General features: G+C 65.9%; 2 protein-coding genes and 1 pseudogene across 19 annotated transcripts in view; 2 read left to right on the top strand and 1 right to left on the bottom strand.

The window, feature by feature from the left end:
* The window catches only part of LOC102934537, a 1,094,240-nt pseudogene that overhangs the window by 121,934 nt on the left and 955,343 nt on the right, over positions 1-16,963 (top strand).
* Positions 1-16,963, bottom strand: part of LOC102933291 (zinc finger protein OZF) — a 1,218,290-nt gene that overhangs the window by 399,993 nt on the left and 801,334 nt on the right. The window lies entirely within an intron of this gene.
* PFAS (phosphoribosylformylglycinamidine synthase) overlaps positions 1-16,963 on the top strand; it is a 28,750-nt gene that overhangs the window by 559 nt on the left and 11,228 nt on the right. For 4 of the 16 annotated variants that reach the window (XM_043537209.1, XM_043537208.1, XM_043537218.1 and 1 more), the window contains exons 1-20: positions 1,652-1,717; positions 1,999-2,104; positions 3,214-3,322; positions 3,863-3,980; positions 5,553-5,694; positions 6,967-7,102; positions 7,353-7,458; positions 7,849-8,035; positions 8,452-8,557; positions 9,026-9,166; positions 9,380-9,504; positions 9,905-10,033; positions 10,948-11,079; positions 11,564-11,692; positions 12,070-12,143; positions 13,518-13,674; positions 13,808-13,869; positions 14,503-14,664; positions 16,246-16,365; positions 16,629-16,760. In XM_043537209.1, coding sequence (XP_043393144.1) covers positions 1,679-1,717; positions 1,999-2,104; positions 3,214-3,322; positions 3,863-3,980; positions 5,553-5,694; positions 6,967-7,102; positions 7,353-7,458; positions 7,849-8,035; positions 8,452-8,557; positions 9,026-9,166; positions 9,380-9,504; positions 9,905-10,033; positions 10,948-11,079; positions 11,564-11,692; positions 12,070-12,143; positions 13,518-13,674; positions 13,808-13,869; positions 14,503-14,664; positions 16,246-16,365; positions 16,629-16,760 — 2,412 coding nt within the window. In that variant the 5' untranslated portion in view covers positions 1,652-1,678. Of the gene's footprint in view, positions 1-1,572; positions 1,626-1,651; positions 1,718-1,998; positions 2,105-3,184; positions 3,323-3,862; positions 3,981-5,552; positions 5,695-6,966; positions 7,103-7,352; positions 7,459-7,848; positions 8,036-8,451; positions 8,558-9,025; positions 9,167-9,379; positions 9,505-9,904; positions 10,034-10,947; positions 11,080-11,563; positions 11,693-12,069; positions 12,144-13,517; positions 13,675-13,807; positions 13,870-14,502; positions 14,665-16,245; positions 16,366-16,628; positions 16,761-16,963 lie in introns of those variants that run through there. The other 12 variants (XM_043537211.1, XM_043537210.1, XM_037887299.2 and 9 more) reach the window with 9 other exon arrangements.

The following is a 16,963-nucleotide window of genomic DNA, read 5'->3' as shown; positions in this document are numbered from 1 at the left end:
GGTGTAGGGGGTGCTGTGGGGGTGGGGGGAGTGTATGGGGGCTCTGGGGGTGTGGAGGGGTTAGGGGGGTGCGGGGGTGTGTGGGGGGTGTAAGGGGCGCTAGGGTTATGTGGGGCGGTTTATGTGGGTGTGTGGGGGTGCTGTGAGGGTATGGGGTGTGGGGGGGGGCGCTGTGGGTGTGGGGGGTGTGTGTGGGGGCGCTGTGGGTGTAACGGGGATGTGGGGTGCTCTGAGGGTAAAGGGGGCGCTGGAGGGTGCGTTGGGGTTTATGGGGGTGTGTGGGGGTGCTGTGGGGGTATAGGGGGCGCTAGGGTTATGTGGGGTGGTTTATGGGGGTGCTGTGGGTGTGGGGGGGTGCTGTGAGGGTATAGGGTGTGGGGGGGGCGCTGTGGGAGCAGGGGGGGTGTATAGAGGTGGTGTGGGGAGTGTGTGGGGCGCGCTGTGGGAGCAGGGGGGGTGTATAGAGGTGGTGTGGGGGGTGCTGTGGGGGTGTAAGGGGCGCTAGGGTTATGTGGGGCGGTTTATGGGGGCGCTGTGGGTGTGGGGGGGTGCTGTGAGGGTATAGGGTGTGGGGGGGCGCTGTGGGAGCGGGGGGGTGTATAGAGGTGGTGTGGGGAGTGTGTGGGGGGCGCTGTGGGAGCAGGGGGGGTGTATAGAGGTGGTGTGGGGAGTGTGTGGGGCGCGCTGTGGGAGCAGGGGGGGTGTATAGAGGTGGTGTGGGGGGTGCTGTGGGGGTGTAAGGGGCGCTAGGGTTATGTGGGGCGGTTTATGGGGGCGCTGTGGGTGTGGGGGGGTGCTGTGAGGGTATAGGGTGTGGGGGGCGCTGTGGGAGCAGGGGGGGTGTATAGAGGTGGTGTGGGGAGTGTGTGGGGCGCGCTGTGGGAGCAGGGGGGGTGTATAGAGGTGGTGTGGGGGGTGCTGTGGGGGTGTAAGGGGCGCTAGGGTTATGTGGGGCGGTTTATGGGGGCGCTGTGGGTGTGGGGGGGTGCTGTGAGGGTATAGGGTGTGGGGGGCGCTGTGGGAGCTGGGGGGTGTATAGAGGTGGTGTGGGGAGTGTGTGGGGGGCGCTGTGGGAGCAGGGGGGGTGTATAGAGGTGGTGTGGGGGGTGCTGTGGGGGTGTAAGGGGCGCTAGGGTTATGTGGGGCGGTTTATGGGGGCGCTGTGGGTGTGGGGGGGTGCTGTGAGGGTATAGGGTGTGGGGGGGTGTGGGGGGCACTGTGGGAGCGGGGGGGTGTATAGAGGTGGTGTGGGGGGTGCTCTGAGGGTAAAGGGGGCGCTGGAGGGTGCGGTGGGGTTTATGGGGGCGTGGTGGGTGTGGGGGAGGTGTAGGGGGTGCTGTGGGTATGGAGCGGTGCTGTGGGTGGTAAAGGGGGCACTGGGGGGGTGCGGGGGGGTGTATGGGGGCACTGTGGGTGTGGGGGAGGTGTAGCGGGCGCTGTGGGTGTGGGGGGGTGTATGGGGCGCTGTGGGGGTGTAGGGGTGATGTGGGTGTGGGGGGGTGCTCTGAGGGTATCGGGGGCGCTGTGGGTGTGGGGGGGTGCTGTGGGAGCAGGGGTGGTGTATAGGGGGCGCTGTGGGAGTGGGGGGGGCCGCACCGAGCTGGAGCGAGCCAACCAGGAGCTGGGTATGGGGGGAGGGGGCGCTGAGTACCCGGACTAATGGGGGTGGTTGGGTATCATGGGAGTCAGGCTTGGGGGGCTGGACATGGGGAGCTGGGTATGGCGGGGGGGTGGGGAGTGGCTGAGCACACTGCAGAGGTTGGAGTGGGGCGTGTGGGGGGGGGAGGAGATGGACACCCAGGGGTTGAAGCTGGGGCTCTGGAAGATGAATGACTGGGGTGGGGTGAGAGCTGTGGCTGACGCAATGTCCCAAGCAGCCTGGGTTCGAGCCCCCCGATGTCCTGTGGGGGGGAGGGTTCTGCCCACCACGGAGAGAGCTGGGGGTCAAAGGTCTTTGCCCCCCCCCCCCATTCCACCCTAACCCCCTTTCCCCCGCAGGCCTGGCCTTCGACTCCTGGGACCTGGATTTCTACACTGAGCTCTTCAAGAAATTCGGGCACAACCCGACCAGCGTGGAGTGCTTCGACCTGGCCCAGTCCAACAGGTACCGGCACCGAGTCCCCCCAGCCAGCCAGTCCCCTGTCCTGGGGCCGGATGGGAGCCGGCGCCCCCTCGAGGGGAGAGGCCCCATGTCCCATTCCCAGCACCCCATAGCCAGCCAGTCCCCTGAGCCAGCCAGTCCCCTGCCCTGGGGCCAGGTGGGAGCCGGCGCCCCCTCGAGGGGAGAGGCCCCGTGTCCCATTCCCAGCACCCCTGAGCCAGCCAGTCCCCTGCCCTGGGTCCGGATGGGAGCTGGCGTCCCTTTCCCCGGTTCCCCCTCGGTGAGCCAGTTCCCCACCCTGGGGCTGGATAGGAGCCGCACCCGTCCGGGTGTCTCTGTCACGGGGTCCCCGGGCGATTCTCTGGCACTACAAGCCGGTCAGGGCTCTGGGGAAGTCTCCTCTCTGGGAGCAGACGGTCCCCAGGGCAAGACGCTTCCCCAGCTTCCCCCTTCCTGGGTCTGACCTCGGAGCCTTCAGCCTCCCCTGCGCTTCCCGCAGCGGGTCCGCCCAGGTGGGGTCCTGGGGAAGCCCGAGGGTCCTGCCCCCCAACTCCGCAGTCAGAGGGGACTCTCAGCCAGCCGGGAAAACAGCTGACAGGAACACAGCATAGAACAGAACTTGTTAGCATGGAAATCAGTGACTTTCAGCCAGAGTCCGGGGCCAGAAGCCCTGGACTCCCCCTCTTCCAGTCCCCGCAGACTGCCGGTTTCCAGCGACCGACCTCAGACCCCCTCTTCTCCCCCCCTCCGCCCCCTTGTCTTTGTCTGGCTTCCAGGGCAGAGAGTCAGGGGGTTGTCACCTGGTTGCATCCCCCTCCTGGGTCTCAGGTTACAAAGGGCACCGGTCATAGCATATGTGCAGGCAGCTGGAGCAGCCTCACCTGCCCCACAGCGTCTCAGCAAGAGTCACACACCCCTATTCTCACCACCAAGGCACTGGTGCAGCACACGGGGAAACTGAGGCACACACACTATTCCTGCAAAACAGTAAAACTCACATAGGCTCAACAGTAAGGCTCACATAACAAGGGAAAAGCCCCACGTCGCCACATCCTCCCCCCTCCCCCCATCTCTGCCCCCCAGCAAGCACAGCCCACACTGATTCTTCAAAGGGCACCTCCTGGCAGATGTGGAAGAGGTCCTGGGATCACTGTTCGAGTCCATCATGCAGACCCAGGAGAGCAGCAGCCCCAACGTCGTCATGTTCTCGGACAACAGCAGGTGCCTGCCTGGGACCCCCATCCGTGGGGCTGGGGCTTCGGGGCTGGTGGCCATGGCCAGTTTGCTCTCCCCCCACCACCGGGGCAGGAATGGCGTGGGGCTCCGTGGCTGATGGTTGTGGCTGGTTCTCCCCCCCCCCCCCCCCCAAGTGCCATCCAGGGCAGGGCTGTTTACTCCCTGTTGCCCCACAACCCATCCCGTCCTAGCCCCTCCACAGTGGGGCATTGGGGAATATCCATGGGGAGGGAGTGTGCAGGAGGGAGAGTGAATCTGTGGGGTGTGTGGGGGGGGTCCATAGGGCAGGGTCTGTAGGGGAAGGCAGTGTGGCTGTCAGGTGGGTGCATGTGTGAGTGGGTGTGGGGGGAGTGGCAGTGAATGGGGGTTATGGGGTGGGGGGGGATGCTACGCTCCCCCATGCACATGCCCCAGTCCATAGGACATGGGGGTTCCTGCCTGTTGGGGTGGCAGTCTGGGGGGGGTGTTCTGGAGGGTACCAATGAGGGGTGTCTGCTCGCTCTCACCCCTGTCTCTCCCGCCCAGAGGTGGCCCTGTTCAGCGGTGCGAAGACTGGGGCGGGCGGATCCAGGACGTGCAGCGCACAGGGCCCATGCCATCGCCGGCACGGCCGGGTGCAGCTTCGGAAACCTGCACATCCCTGGTGAGTGTGGAGGGGGCAGCACCAAGAGCCCCCCCTCCGCTCGGCATGGGCCCCCCTCTCCCGGTCAGCCACTGAGAGCGGGTCACAGAACTCTCTCCCTCCAGCCCTGAGCCCCGCCCGCACCTGGCCATGGGCCAGGAGACCCTCCACTCCCCACCCTGGGACCCCCCCTTGACCTCATCGCCACACCCCCGACTTCTCCTGCCCGGTGTTTGTCCTCCCTGGAGCTGGCTCAGCCCGTCTGTCTCTTTGCCCCCTTTCCTTGGCCCAAACGGGCGATTTCAGGCTGCAGGTCTAGTCGCCTCCCTTATCCTGCCTTCCAGATAACGAGACCCGCCCCCGTACATACGTTACTCATGCCAAGCCAGACCTACACCTGCCCCCAGCCGCGGCTGCTGGCCCCACTCACAATTTCAGGGTGTTCCCCCTCCATGTTCCAGCGAGGGCACCCAAGTCTCTCCTTGCCACGCATGCCCCCCAGGTCAGCCTCCCTCACCACCCTCCCCTGTGCCGGGCCTGCTCGTGGAGGGCCACGACCGGGCCATGTGCCAGGGACCCTGCATGTCTTTGTCAGCGGAGAAAACAGACCAGCCAGTGCCCGGCTTTCCATGCTCCCTGGCTCCCCACTCCGCGGTCACCTGTCTTTTCGGGGGGCAGGCTGCTGAGCAGCCCCTGAAGTGTCTGGCTGCCAACTCAAAAGGACCCCTCCAGCCACATCGATCTTTGAACCCCCAAAGCCTGTTCTCTGTCCCCTATTCTGCACGTGGTCCAACAACCCCTCCGGCAGGCGGGGAGCTCTGCAGCTGGCAGGAATTGCCCCCCCCTCCGGTCCAGGTGCGGGGGAGATGCCGTGACACCCCCCCACCAGCCTGCGATGACAGACAAACCCTTCCTCGATGGTTGGGGTGCCGGCGTGTGTGTGTGGAGCCGCAGACCTCATTATCCAGGCTGGCCCCCCTGCCTGTCTCTCCCCCCCCAGGCTGCGCACCCCCTGGCCATGACGTGGGGCTGGTTTGTGGGTAGCGGCTTGGGGGACCCCTCCTGCCGGGGGGGGCTGATCCCAAAGGCAGCCCTGCTGCTCCCCACCAGAATCGGCAGTGCTCACCCACGCCGCACACAGGACACTCGCATGGAGCCCCCCACGCGCCAGGCATGTGCGTGATACACGCGCACACAAGAGGCTCTTTACCTGGCTGAGTCCTGCCCTGCTCTGGGTCCGTGGTGATGTAGCAGCTGCACGCTGCCCCTCCCCTCCCCGTGGGGGGCCCCCCCCAACGGGTTTCCGCGCTCACACCAATTTTTTCAAACCAGTAGTATTGGTTGGAGCAGGGGGGGCGGCTCTGAGGCACGGCTGCTCCTGCCCCACGTTCCCTGGCTGAGGGCGTGCCTCGACCTTGCCCTGGGATGGGGGGACGCTGTAGGTGCGTGGGGGGGGGGGAGGGCGCTGTGGGTGCAGGGGGGTGTTGTGGTGCATGGGGGGTGCGGTGGGGTGCGCTGCTGTGGGTGTATGGGGGTGCAGTGGGGGGGTGCTGTCTGGCTGGACACTGACCCTGTCTCCTCCCCCCGCCCCAGATCCCCGCCATGGCGGTGCTGCATTTCTACCAGCGCCCCGGGGCGGAGGGTGTCCCTGTCTCCCTGCTGCGCTCGGCCCAGGCGGTGCTGGGGGGCATCCGCGCCCTGCACAGGGAGCTGTGCTACAACGTCAGCTGGACAGGTACGGGGGGGGGGACGACACGGACGGGACACACAACGAGGGCGGGCAGGGGTGAGGAGGGAACAATGAGGCTTCTTGGAGCAGCTGGTCCTGGAACCCCCAAAGGGTGGGGCAAGTCTGAAGAGCGGCCAGGCTGGGTCAGAGCCAAAGGTGCGTCCAGCCCAGCGTCCAGTCTTCCGACAGCGGCCAGAGCCAGGCGCCCCAGGGGGAATGGACGGGGCAGGGCCATGATCGAATGGTCCATCCCCCCCTTCCCGCCAGCACCCTCCCTCTCCCGGAAAGCAGCAGCCCCTCGGTGCAGCTCCCAGCTGTTCCTCTGCCTCTCCCTGCCTGGGGCAGCTCGTGGCTCAGCTGCTCAGCAGGGAGGGAGCCCGAACACATCCTGTAATCGAGCAATCTGGGGGGGCATGTAGCCCTGCATCCCCCCTCACGCTTCAGCTCCGAGAAGGACCACCGGCTCGGTTCAGTGGCCAAGGCGCTCGGGTCGGTTTCTTGTCGACGAAGCCCAGTACTAGTGCCCTGGCTCTGTGGTGACAGGTGCATTAACCCATGTGTGCCCGCGACAATGGTACCAGCTCAGTCCGGTACTGTCCCCGCGGCTGGACAAAGAGGCCGTTCCGGTGACTTCGGTACAAGCAAGTTACGCATTACACTGCAGACGTTGTTAGTTACCACCCTTCTCCTCCTACCTGCTGCTTTGAACAAACCATTCTCCTGCCAGCCCCCCCTTATCTTCGGAGGGGGTTGCCGTGTTCCTGTCCCGTCTCTTAGGAATGTGTTTACGTCGCTCCTTGAGAACTCTGGGTGTTCTTGTTCCATCCTCTCTGGTCAGGCCTGTGCTTTCTTGGCTAGCCAATGCCTAGTGTGGTGTTATTTTGCCAAGGCCCGGCCTCCTCTGGTTCACAGCCGTTGGGTCACACTGTTAGTTAAGCCCAGGGCTCCAGCAAGGCCTAAACTGGGTGACTGAGCATCAAAATGGCAGGTGAATTTCAGTGTTGATAAATGCAAAGTAATGCCCGCTGGAAAACATCATCCCAACTCTGCACACAAAATGACGGGGTCTAAATTAGCTGTTACCACTCGAGAGAGAGATCGCGGAGCCATTGTGGCGAGTTCTCTGAAAACATCCACTCGACGTGCCGCGGCCGTCAAAAAGCGAACAGAACGTTAGGAACAGAAGTGGGCATCGTATCCCATGGGGGCTCCCCTACCTGGCAGGACCCCTCAGCCCCCTTGCCTGCTGGGTATCACAGCCCCATTTCTCCCCTGCAGGTGCGTCGCCCCCCAGCCCCCAGGAGACCCAGCTGCTGCGCTGGCTCTTCGGCTGCCCCTTTGAATCCGGAGACGTTGCCACAGAGTCCTTCCTGTGCCCAGCGCCCACCGACCTGCTGGTGGAGATCGGGCCCCGGTGCGTCTCAGGGCTCAGCAGGGGGCTCCGTGCCTTGGGGGCCGGGAGCTGAATCGGGGGCGCTGTGCTGCAGGGAGCGGGCCAGGGGCTCAGTAAGGGGTGCTGTCCCCTGGCAGACAGGGCTGGCCCCAGTGAGGTGCTAGGGGACGCTGTGCCGCAGGGAGCGGGGTGGGAGGCTTAGCAGAGGGTGCTGTGGAGTGGAGGGGCAGCTGTGGGGCTGGGGCTGTGTGTTAACCCTTTCCTGGCGCAGGCTGAACTTCTCCACGGCGTTCTCCACCAACGTGGTGTCCGTGTGCCGGGCTGCAGGGCTGGGCTGTGTTGACCGTGTCGAGTGCTCCCGCCGGTACCTGCTGCAGGTGAGGGGGGATGTGGGACCCCTGGGAACGGAGGGGGTGACCCCTGGGGGATGGGTGGGGAGGCCTGCGGGTGTGCGGGTTCCGGCATTGTGGGGTTAATGGGGCTCTGGGGTGGGAGGCAGTTCCTGGGCTGCTTGCTGCCACCCCTCCCCGATGCCCAGATCTACAGGTGGGGGTACGGGGGGGCTTGGTCTGTCTGTCTCCCCTTCCTGCTCCTGGTGATTGGGGGGGATCCTAGTTCTCAGCCCCCCTCCACCCCCAGTGCCTGTCCACAGTGGGGAGCGGCAGGAGGTTCCCGTTGTGACCCTCACGGGGCGGGCACTGGGTCCCCTTTCTCACCCAAGGGGAGGAGAGACAGCTCCCTGTTCTCACCCCCATCCTCCCTGGCAGTGTGCCCGACGCCCCACACCCCCTGAGGAGGCCGCCCTGGTGGCGGTGCTCAGTGACCGGATGACGGAGCAGCGCTACGAGGAGCCAATCCGCAGCTTCGCCGTGGCCACCCACCCTGCCCCCACCTGGCATGTGGATGTGCTGGGGGGGGGCCGCACCGAGCTGGAGCGAGCCAACCAGGAGCTGGGTATGGGGGGAGGGGGAGCTGGGGCGGGAAGAGCCTGCTTACTTGGGGAGGGTCTGGGCGCTGAGTACCAGGACTATTGGGGGGGGCGGCGTTGGGTATCATGGGAGTCAGGCTTGGGGGGCTGGGCATAGGGAGCTGGGTATGGCGGGGGGGTGGGGAGCGGCTGAGACACTGCAGGGGTTGGGGTGGGGGTTGTGGGGTGGGGGAGGAGATGGACACCCAGGGGTTGAAGCTGGGGCTCTGGAAGATGAATGACTGGGGTGGGGTGAGAGCTGTGGCTGACGCAATGTCCCAAGCAGCCTGGGTTCGAGCCCCCCGATGTCCTGTGCGGGGGGAGGGTTCTGCCCACCACGGAGAGAGCTGGGGGTCAAAGGTCTCTGCCCCCCCCTCCCCCCCTAACCCCCTTTCCCCCGCAGGCCTGGCCTTCGACTCCTGGGACCTGGATTTCTACACTGAGCTCTTCAAGAAATTCGGGCGCAACCCGACCAGCGTGGAGTGCTTCGACCTGGCCCAGTCCAACAGGTACCGGCACCGAGTCCCCCCAGCCAGCCAGTCCCCTGTCCTGGGGCCGGATGGGAGCCGGCGCCCCCTCGAGGGGAGAGGCCCCATGTCCCATTCCCAGCACCCCATAGCCAGCCAGTCCCCTGCCCTGGGGCCAGGTGGGAGCCGGCGCCCCCTCGAGGGGAGAGGCCCCGTGTCCCATTCCCAGCACCCCATAGCCAGCCAGTCCCCTGCCCTGGGGCCAGGTGGGAGCCGGCGCCCCCTCGAGGGGAGAGGCCCCATGTCCCATTCCCAGCACCCCTGAGCCAGCCAGTCCCTGGCCTGCGGCTGGATCGGAGTCAACATCCCCTAGAGGAGACAGGCCCTGTGCCCCATTCCCTGCCCCTCTGGCCAGCCAGTCCCTGCCTTGGGGCCGAATGGGAGCCACGCCCAACTCGAGGGAAAGGCCCCCCTATGTGCCTGTCTCACCCCCTCATCCCTGCCCCCCAGCGAGCACAGCCGACACTGGTTCTTCAAAGGGCGCCTCCTGGTGGACGGGAAGGAGGTCTCGGAGTCGCTGTTCGAGTCCATCCTGCGGACCCAGGAGAAGAGCAACCCCAACAACGTCATCAAGTTCTCGGACAACAGCAGGTGCCTGCCTGGGACCCCCATCCGTGGGGATGGGAATGGGGCTCGAGCTCATGGCCAGGGTTGGATTCAAACTCTCACTTCCTCTGGGCTAGGGATGGGGGTGGGGCTTTGTGGCTGGTGGCCATGGCTGGGATGCTCTCCCCCCGCCCCCTTGGGGCAGGGATGGGGGTGGGGCTCCGTGGCTGACGGCCGTGGCCGCTTCTCTCCCGCCAGTGCCATCCAGGGCAGGGCCGTGTGTTCCCTGTGGCCCCGCGACCCATCCCGCCCCAGCCGCTTCGAGAAGAGAACGTCGACCCGGCATGTCATCTTCACTGCAGAGACCCACAACTTCCCCACGGGTCAGTGCCGGGGGCAGGAGGGCTGTGTGTGTGCAGGGGAATATATATGTATGGGGGGCTTCTCTCCATGGGGTGGGATGGGGGCGTGGCCAGGGGGTTGAGGGGCAGTCTGCAGGGGGGACATTGGGGGAAATCCATGGGGGGGGGTGAGAGGGTGTCCATGGGTCAGGGGTCTGTGGGGGAGGCAGTGTGGCTGTGTGGGGGGTGGCAGTGCATGGGGTTATGGGCTGTGGAGGGGGGGGATGCTACACGCTTTCCCTGCTCTCCATGCAAACGCCCCAGTCCATGAGGTGCAGGGGCCTCCTGTCTGGGTCAGCTGTGGGCCTGGCACTCTGGGGTGTATGTTTTGGGGGTACCTAGGAGGGGTGTCTCCTCGCTCTCACCCCCGTGTGCTCCCCAGGGGTGGCCCCATTCAGCGGCGCCGCAACGGGAACAGGTGGGCGGATCCGGGACGTGCAGTGCACGGGGCGTGGGGCCCACGTCATCGCCGGCACGGCGGGGTACAGCTTCGGAAACCTGCACATCCCTGGTGAGAGTAGGGGGGCCCCACTTCCCCCCAGCCACAGCCCCCCTCCTCCCCTTCCTCTGCCAGGCCCTGGGACCCCTTCCTCAGGCCCACCTTCTGCAGCCCCTTCCCTGTGGGGTCATGGGGGCCCTCCTGCCCCTGGGAGCAGGCCGTCGGACACTATCCCTCCAGCCCTGAGCCCCTCCCCGACCTGGCCATGGCCCAGGGGACCCTCCACTCCCCACCCTGGGACCCCCCTTGACCTCATCTTCACACCCCCGACTTCTCCTGCCCGGGGTTTGTCCTCCCTGGAGCTGGCTCAGCCCGTCTGTCTCTTCACCCCCTGCCCCCTTTCTTTGGCCCAAACGGGGCGATTTCAGGCTGCAGGTCTAGTCACCTCCCTTATCCTGCCTTCCAGATAACGAGACACCCCCCCCTTCCCTCCCCCCCCTCCCCCTGGCCAGCCTACCTAGCCATAGCCGCCCTCCCCTGTGCCCGGCCTGCTCCCCAAGGGCTGCGACCGGAGCGTGCCCGGGACCCTGCATGGCTCTGCCACAGTGCCTGGCTTTCCACGCTCCCTGCACCCACCCCAGGGTCACCTGGCTTGCGGGGGGGTCTGTTTGCTGACTCAAAAGGAGTCACCCCCCCCCCCATCATTCTCCTTCTAAGCCTGTGGTTGGGAGGCAGGGTCTTCCCTGGGTTACTCCCTGCCCCCTCCGCCTCCCCTCCCGCCGTCCCCGCGGGGCACTGCCTGCTGGGCTCCCTGCTCTGGTCCTGGTCCCAGGGCGCTGCGGCTCGTCCAGTCCCCGGTTTCGCCTGGGTTCAGAAGACGTCCTTCCTGCCGCCAACTGAGCCGTCCGGCTGCCTTTTGCGCCCCTTGGGGTTGGGGAGCCCGGCATCCAGGCTGGCACCCCCTGACCGTCTCTCCCTGCCCCCAGGCTACCCTCTGCCCTGGGAGGACCCGGCATTGCCTTACCCCAGAAACTACGCCCAGCCCCTGCAGGTGGCCCTCAGGGCCAGCGATGGCGCCTCTGACTACGGCAATAAGTTCGGGGAACCTGTCCTGGCTGGTGAGTGCTGGAGGGGCCGTTCTGGAGGCTTGGGGGGACCCATCCTGGCGAGTGGGGGCTGAGCTGAATCTTCACAGGGGCCTGCTCCCGAGAGTCACCCCATCAGCTGCCCTGTTGCTCCCCCCTCAGAAGGGGCACCTGCCTGGCCCTCGCCCGCCCTTCTGGGGCGGCCAGGAGGCTGTGGGTTCTAGTCTGTCCTTCGATGGTTGGGGACGCGGCGGGCTTGGGGAGCGCCTGGCAGGGAGGATGTGCCTGGCTCTGGGGTGGGGTTGGGGAGCGCCTGGCAGAGGGGACGCACCCGGCTCTAGGGCGGCCTTGGGGAACATTGGGCAGCAGAGGAAGGGGGTGCGTCTTGCTCTGGTGGGGGGGATATAACAACCTGAGCAGGAGAAATGCCAAGCACTAAAGGGCTGTGGTGCCCAGTGGGGAGAGGCTGGGGGGGGTGTCTCTGCTATAACCCCCGCCCCCCGCCAATCTCGGTCAGGGTTCGCCCGTTCCTTCGGCCAGCAGCTACCCAATGGGCAGCGGCGCGAATGGATCAAGCCCATCATGTTCAGCGGGGGGATCGGCGCCATGGAGGACATTCACGTGCACAAGGAGCCCCCCGAGCCTGGTAAGTACCCCCCCACTCCGTGCCACTCCCTAGTAAACCCCCTCTGCCCCCTCCCCCCACATACTGCAGTTCCCCCACAGCCTAAGAACCTCCCTGCCCTGCCTCCCCCAGGCAGGGTGACCAGATGTCCCGATTTTCTAGGGACCGTCCTGATTTTTGGGGGCTTTTTCTTATATAGGCTCCTATTACCCCTCACCCCCTGTCCCAATTGTTCACACTTGCTGTCTGGTCACCCTACCCAGACCCCATGTTGCCTGGGAGCAGCCATCTGGCCCCAGGGCTTCCCCCTCTTTGCGAAGGGGGGCGAGGGAGAGGCAGCGCCTTGCCATGGGGCTGGGGTGGGTTTTGTGGGGTCTTACTGTTCGCTCTCCCTCCAGGGATGCAGGTGGTGAAAGTGGGGGGTCCCGTGTACCGGATCGGAGTCGGGGGGAGTTCAGCCTCCTCCATCCAGGTGAGTGAGGAGGGGACCTGGGGGGCAGGGACGGGGGGTTTCCCTGTGGGCGCTGCAGGGGTGGAGGGTCAGCAGAGCCCCAGCCCCACCCACTGCCCGTACTGCTCGACTTACATCCCTGACATGACTCCCCCTATTTTACCCCCCAGGGACACCCCCCCACTGCCCCCATACAGCCCTGCACCCTTGTCACCCCCCTACAAGCCACAGTGCAGCCTACTTGGCCCCCTCCCACAGTGGGGCCTGCCCCCCTCAGCCCTGGCCCTGTGTTACCCCCACCCTGCCACATACCCCCTCCAACAGTGGGGCCCATGCAGTCCTCACCCACCATGTCTGTAGTGGCGCCTCCCCGGCCTCCTATCCCTATGTGACCCCCAGGATGCCCCCAACTCACTTCCCAACAAGGCCCATAGTCCTCTGTGCCCAGCGCTGCCTGGGCAGTACCCTCCACATGCTCCCCCCAGCCTGAGAGCAGGGAGCAATGGGGGGCATTGGGGCTGTGTTGGGGTGAGCCCTTTCCCCCCCGGAAGCAGGGGGACAATACCGGTGAGCTGGATTTGGAGGTGCTGCTGGGAGGATTAGGCTTGGGGGGTTGAGGCTTGTCACGGGGTCCCTGGGCGATGCTCTGGAACTGCTCCCCATGAAGCCAGGCAGGACTCGGGGCAGTCGCCTCTCTGCGAGCAGCCTGTCTGCAGGACACACAGCTCACACAGCTTCCACCTTCCTGGGTCTGACCTCGGAGCATTCAGCCTCCTCTGCCCCTCCGTGCACTTCCCACAGCGAGTCCACCCAGGCGGGGTCCTGGGGAAGCCAGAGGGTCCTGCCCCCCAACTCCGCAGTCAGACGTGACTCTCAGCCAGCCAGTAAAACAGAAGGTTTATTAGACGACAGGAACATGGTCTAACACAGAGCTTGTAGGTGCAGAGAACAGGACCCTCAGCCGGGTCCATTTTGGGGGGCAGTGAGCCAGACAACCACGTCTGCCCTTCACTCCATGTCCCCAGCCAGCCCCAAACTGAAACTCCCTCCAGCCCCTCCTCCCCTGGGCTTTGTCCCTTTCCTGGGCACCTGATCCCTTTGTTCTCCAACCCTTTAGCTCTCACCTTGCAGGGGGGGAGCGCCCAGGCCATCAGTGGCCAGGAAACAGGGTGTCGGCTATTCCTTGTGTCCAGACCCCAGCACATACCTGCCCTCTAGGGCTCTGCAATGATCATACACCCTTATCCCACGCCCTAGATACTTAAGAACTGCACAGGGGAAACTGAGGCACCCCCACACTATTCAGAGGAAACATTAAGAACAGTCCCACTTCGTCACAAGGCTGTATCAGAAGATTTGTGTCAGGTGACCCCCCCCACCCCCATCTCCCATCAGGTGCAGGGTGACAACGCCAGCGACCTGGATTTCGGGGCGGTGCAGCGGGGGGACCCCGAGATGGAGCAGAAGATGAACCGGGTGCTGCGGGGCTGCGTGGAGACAGGGAAGGCCAACCCCATCTGCAGCCTCCACGACCAGGGGGCTGGGGGCAATGGTGAGGGGGGGGGGGCAGGGCCGGGGGGGCAGTGGTTCCAGGGTGGTGGGGTGGGGGATCAGTGCCTGGGTAGGGCATAGTGGGGGGGCCCAGTGCCCCAGCAGTGGGTGACTCTTCCTGCCTCGCCCTCCAGGGAACGTGCTGAAGGAGCTGAGTGACCCAGCCGGGGCTGTGATCTATGCCAGCCGCTTCCAGGTGTGTGGGGACCCCCTGCCCCTCTGCCCCCCACGCCAACTGCTCCCAGGTGTGTGGGGACCACCTGCCGCACTGCTCCCCATGGCAGCCACCCCCAGGTGTGTGGGTTTCCCCTGCCCTCCCAGCCTGCCCCGTCATACCAGCCACTCCCAGGTGTGTGGGCCTGTCCCAGTTTCAGGGTAGCTGGGCATGACCCCATGGCTCCCCCACTCCATAGTAGGGGTGGGGCTACAACCCCCCGCAATGTACCAGGACACTCCCCTCTCTGAGGCTGGGCCCAGCCGTAGCCCCCCATCCCCAAGATTCGGTTCAATATTCGACTCACCCCCATGGGGCTGGCTGCAACCCTGCCCCCAGCAGTGCTCTGGTGTGGGGCTGCCAAGCAGGGACGCTCCCGGCCCCCAGCTAGCGACTCCAGGGTGTGTGGGACCCCTGATTTCCCCCCAGTCCTCGACCTCGCCATAGGGCTGCTCCCAGCCCCTGACCCCACCCTGTCCATCACTCCTGAGTATGTGGCACCCCCCACATCCCTCCCCCTCTGGCCCCTTCTGGGTGTGTGGGACCCTGCTCCAGGCCCCCAATTCTCTTAGTCCCCCAACCTCCTCCCCTCCCTGACACCCATGTACCCCTCAGCTGGGTGACCCCACGCTGAGCGTGCTGGAGATCTGGGGGGCCGAGTACCAGGAGTCCAACGCCCTCCTGCTGCGCCCCACCGATGCCGCGCTGCTGCAACGCCTAGGCCAGCGCGAACGCTGCCCCGTGGACGTCGTGGGCACCATCACCGGGGACGGACGGGTACGGGCGCCGGTGTGGGGGAGCTGGGCCGGGGCTGTGGCTGGCGGGGCGGCTGGGGGCACCGGGCCGAGGGACGGGCAGCCGGGAGCTGCATGTGATGATGGCTTGAGCCTAGGGACAGGCAGCTGAGGGGGGACTGGCGCGTGGGAGTGTCACGGAGTGTGGGGCAGTCAGGGCCCTGCACCCCCCACTTCCTGCCATTCACCGTGCCTCTCAGCCGGCCAGGAACACAGAAGGTTTATTAGCCGACAGGATCACAGCCCAAGCCAGAGCTTGTAGGTACAGACCTGGGTTCTGGGCCTCACTCCCCTTCTTGCTGCCTCACCCAGCCACCCCCCCGGCCCCTCCTCCAGCCTCTGTCCAGTTCCCCGGGCAGAAGGGGTCACCTGGGCTCAGGTTACGAAGGGGAGCCGCCAGCCTTTACCTGCTGGCCGTCCAGTGTCGTCCCTCAGGGAAGTCCCCCCCTTCTTTCCCATCCCCACCTCGCATTGGTGCAGCACCCCAGGGAAACGGAGGCACGCCCCGGGTTAGCAGAAGACAGTAAACTAGTAAAACTCCCATGCACTGTTACCAGGTTAATACTCCCCACTCCGTGGGGCCCGGATCCAGGACTTGAGTCTGGGGGAGGGGCGGCCTGGTATGAGCTGAGCCTGGGGGATCATTGGGATTCATGTGTGGGGAAGGGGTGGGCCAGGCCTGAGTCCAGGAGTGTGGGGGGAAGCAGGGCCTGGACTGGCACTGGTGGGAGGGGGTTGGGGCTGTGGAGGAGGTGGGGCCAGGACTCTTGTGGGGAAGGGTAGGCTGGGCCCCGGGGGGGGGCTTGCACTGGGCAGACAGGACACACGGGCTACTGGAGGGGTGTCAGTTCTGTGGGGCAGCAGGGTGCGGGTGGCTAGGCCTGATGGGGTTCGTGGGGGGGAGGAGCTTGGACCGCAGGGGTAGGGTGGTAGGGCTCATACGTGGGGAGTGGCTCACATGGGGGGACAGGGCATCAGGGCTCAGTGGGTGGAGACTAATGGTGGGGCCCTGGGTCATTGGGGGATTTGTGCATGCGGGGTTTGAGCCGGGGGCGTGGGGGTGAGGATGGGTCTCTAGGCATGGGGGGCTGGATCTCTGGAGTGGGGGTGGGGTTGGCTGGGACTGGGGAGGGGCACTGGGGGGCTCTGTGGAGAGAAAAGGGGTGTAGCACAAAGGCTGGGATGGGGATCCTGGTAGCAGAGATGGGGCCTGGAGGTGGGGAGAAGGGGGTGCCGACACTGGAGAGGGCGGGGTGGGCATGGGCTGGTTGTGGTAAGAGGGGGCTGGCAGTGGGGCGGGCCGCCTTCCCCAGGGTGTCCCCCCCGATTGGAGAACCCTTGGCCAGGCAGCTGCCCCGGCCCCGCCCCAGCCCCTCATTCCAGCCCCTTGGGCGAAGCCCAAACTCCCAGCCCAGGGGCAGGAAGCAGGCATCTCTGCGGGGCTGGAGGGTGGGGTGCTAACCGCTGGGCCCCCTGGCCCTCCACACCCCCAGGACACCGGGGCATAGACTGGGGGGGCTGTGACTCGTCACTGACCCCCCCCCCATGGGCTATCCTCCCTCAGATTGTGCTGGTGGACGACCTGGAGGCCCCAGTGACGGACGTGGCCCCAGCGAAGCCCAGTGGGAAGCAGACGCCGGTCGACCTGCAGCTGGAGTGGGTGCTGGGCAAGATGCCACAAAAGGTACAGGGGGGGGGCCTGGGGTCGCACCCACAGATCCCCCCAGACTGCCCCCCCACGGCACCCCTTCTGGGAGAGGCCGGGGCCGGAGTAGCGGGGAGCTCCCCCCATAGACAGTGCCCCCACCCTACCCTCCCACAGCATTCCCTGCTGCGAGAGGCCAGGGCTGGAGTAGTCGGGAGCTTCCCCCATAGACAGTGCCCCCCGCTTGCTCCCCACAGCGTCCCCTGCTGGATTAACTCATGAATGTCCCATCTTTTCTCCAGGAATTTGTCTTGTCCCACAACAGCCCAGCCCTCCACCGCCTGTGCCTGCCCCCTGGGCTGAGTGTGGGGGACGCCCTGGAGCGGGTCCTGCGGCTGCCGGCCGTGGCCAGCAAACGCTACCTGACCAACAAGGTACCCTGCCCCCCCCCCCCCCCCCCGAGGGTGTGGCCCAAGTGAGCTCGTGACGACTCAGAGGGTAGTGCCCCCAACCCTGTGGAACGATGCTGGTTCGGGCGGGACCCAACCGAGAGTGCCAATTCAGGGCAAATTGCTTAGCTGGGCAGTTACAGCCCCAGGCTGGGGTTTCTGGGCACACCAAGGCAAACCCAACCAGC

Source organism: Chelonia mydas, chromosome 28 (assembly GCF_015237465.2).
Source record: "Chelonia mydas isolate rCheMyd1 chromosome 28, rCheMyd1.pri.v2, whole genome shotgun sequence".
NCBI lineage: Eukaryota > Metazoa > Chordata > Testudines > Cheloniidae > Chelonia > Chelonia mydas.
The sequence above is the reverse complement of the archived record's forward strand: the minus strand, read 5'-3'. Positions and strand labels throughout refer to the sequence as shown.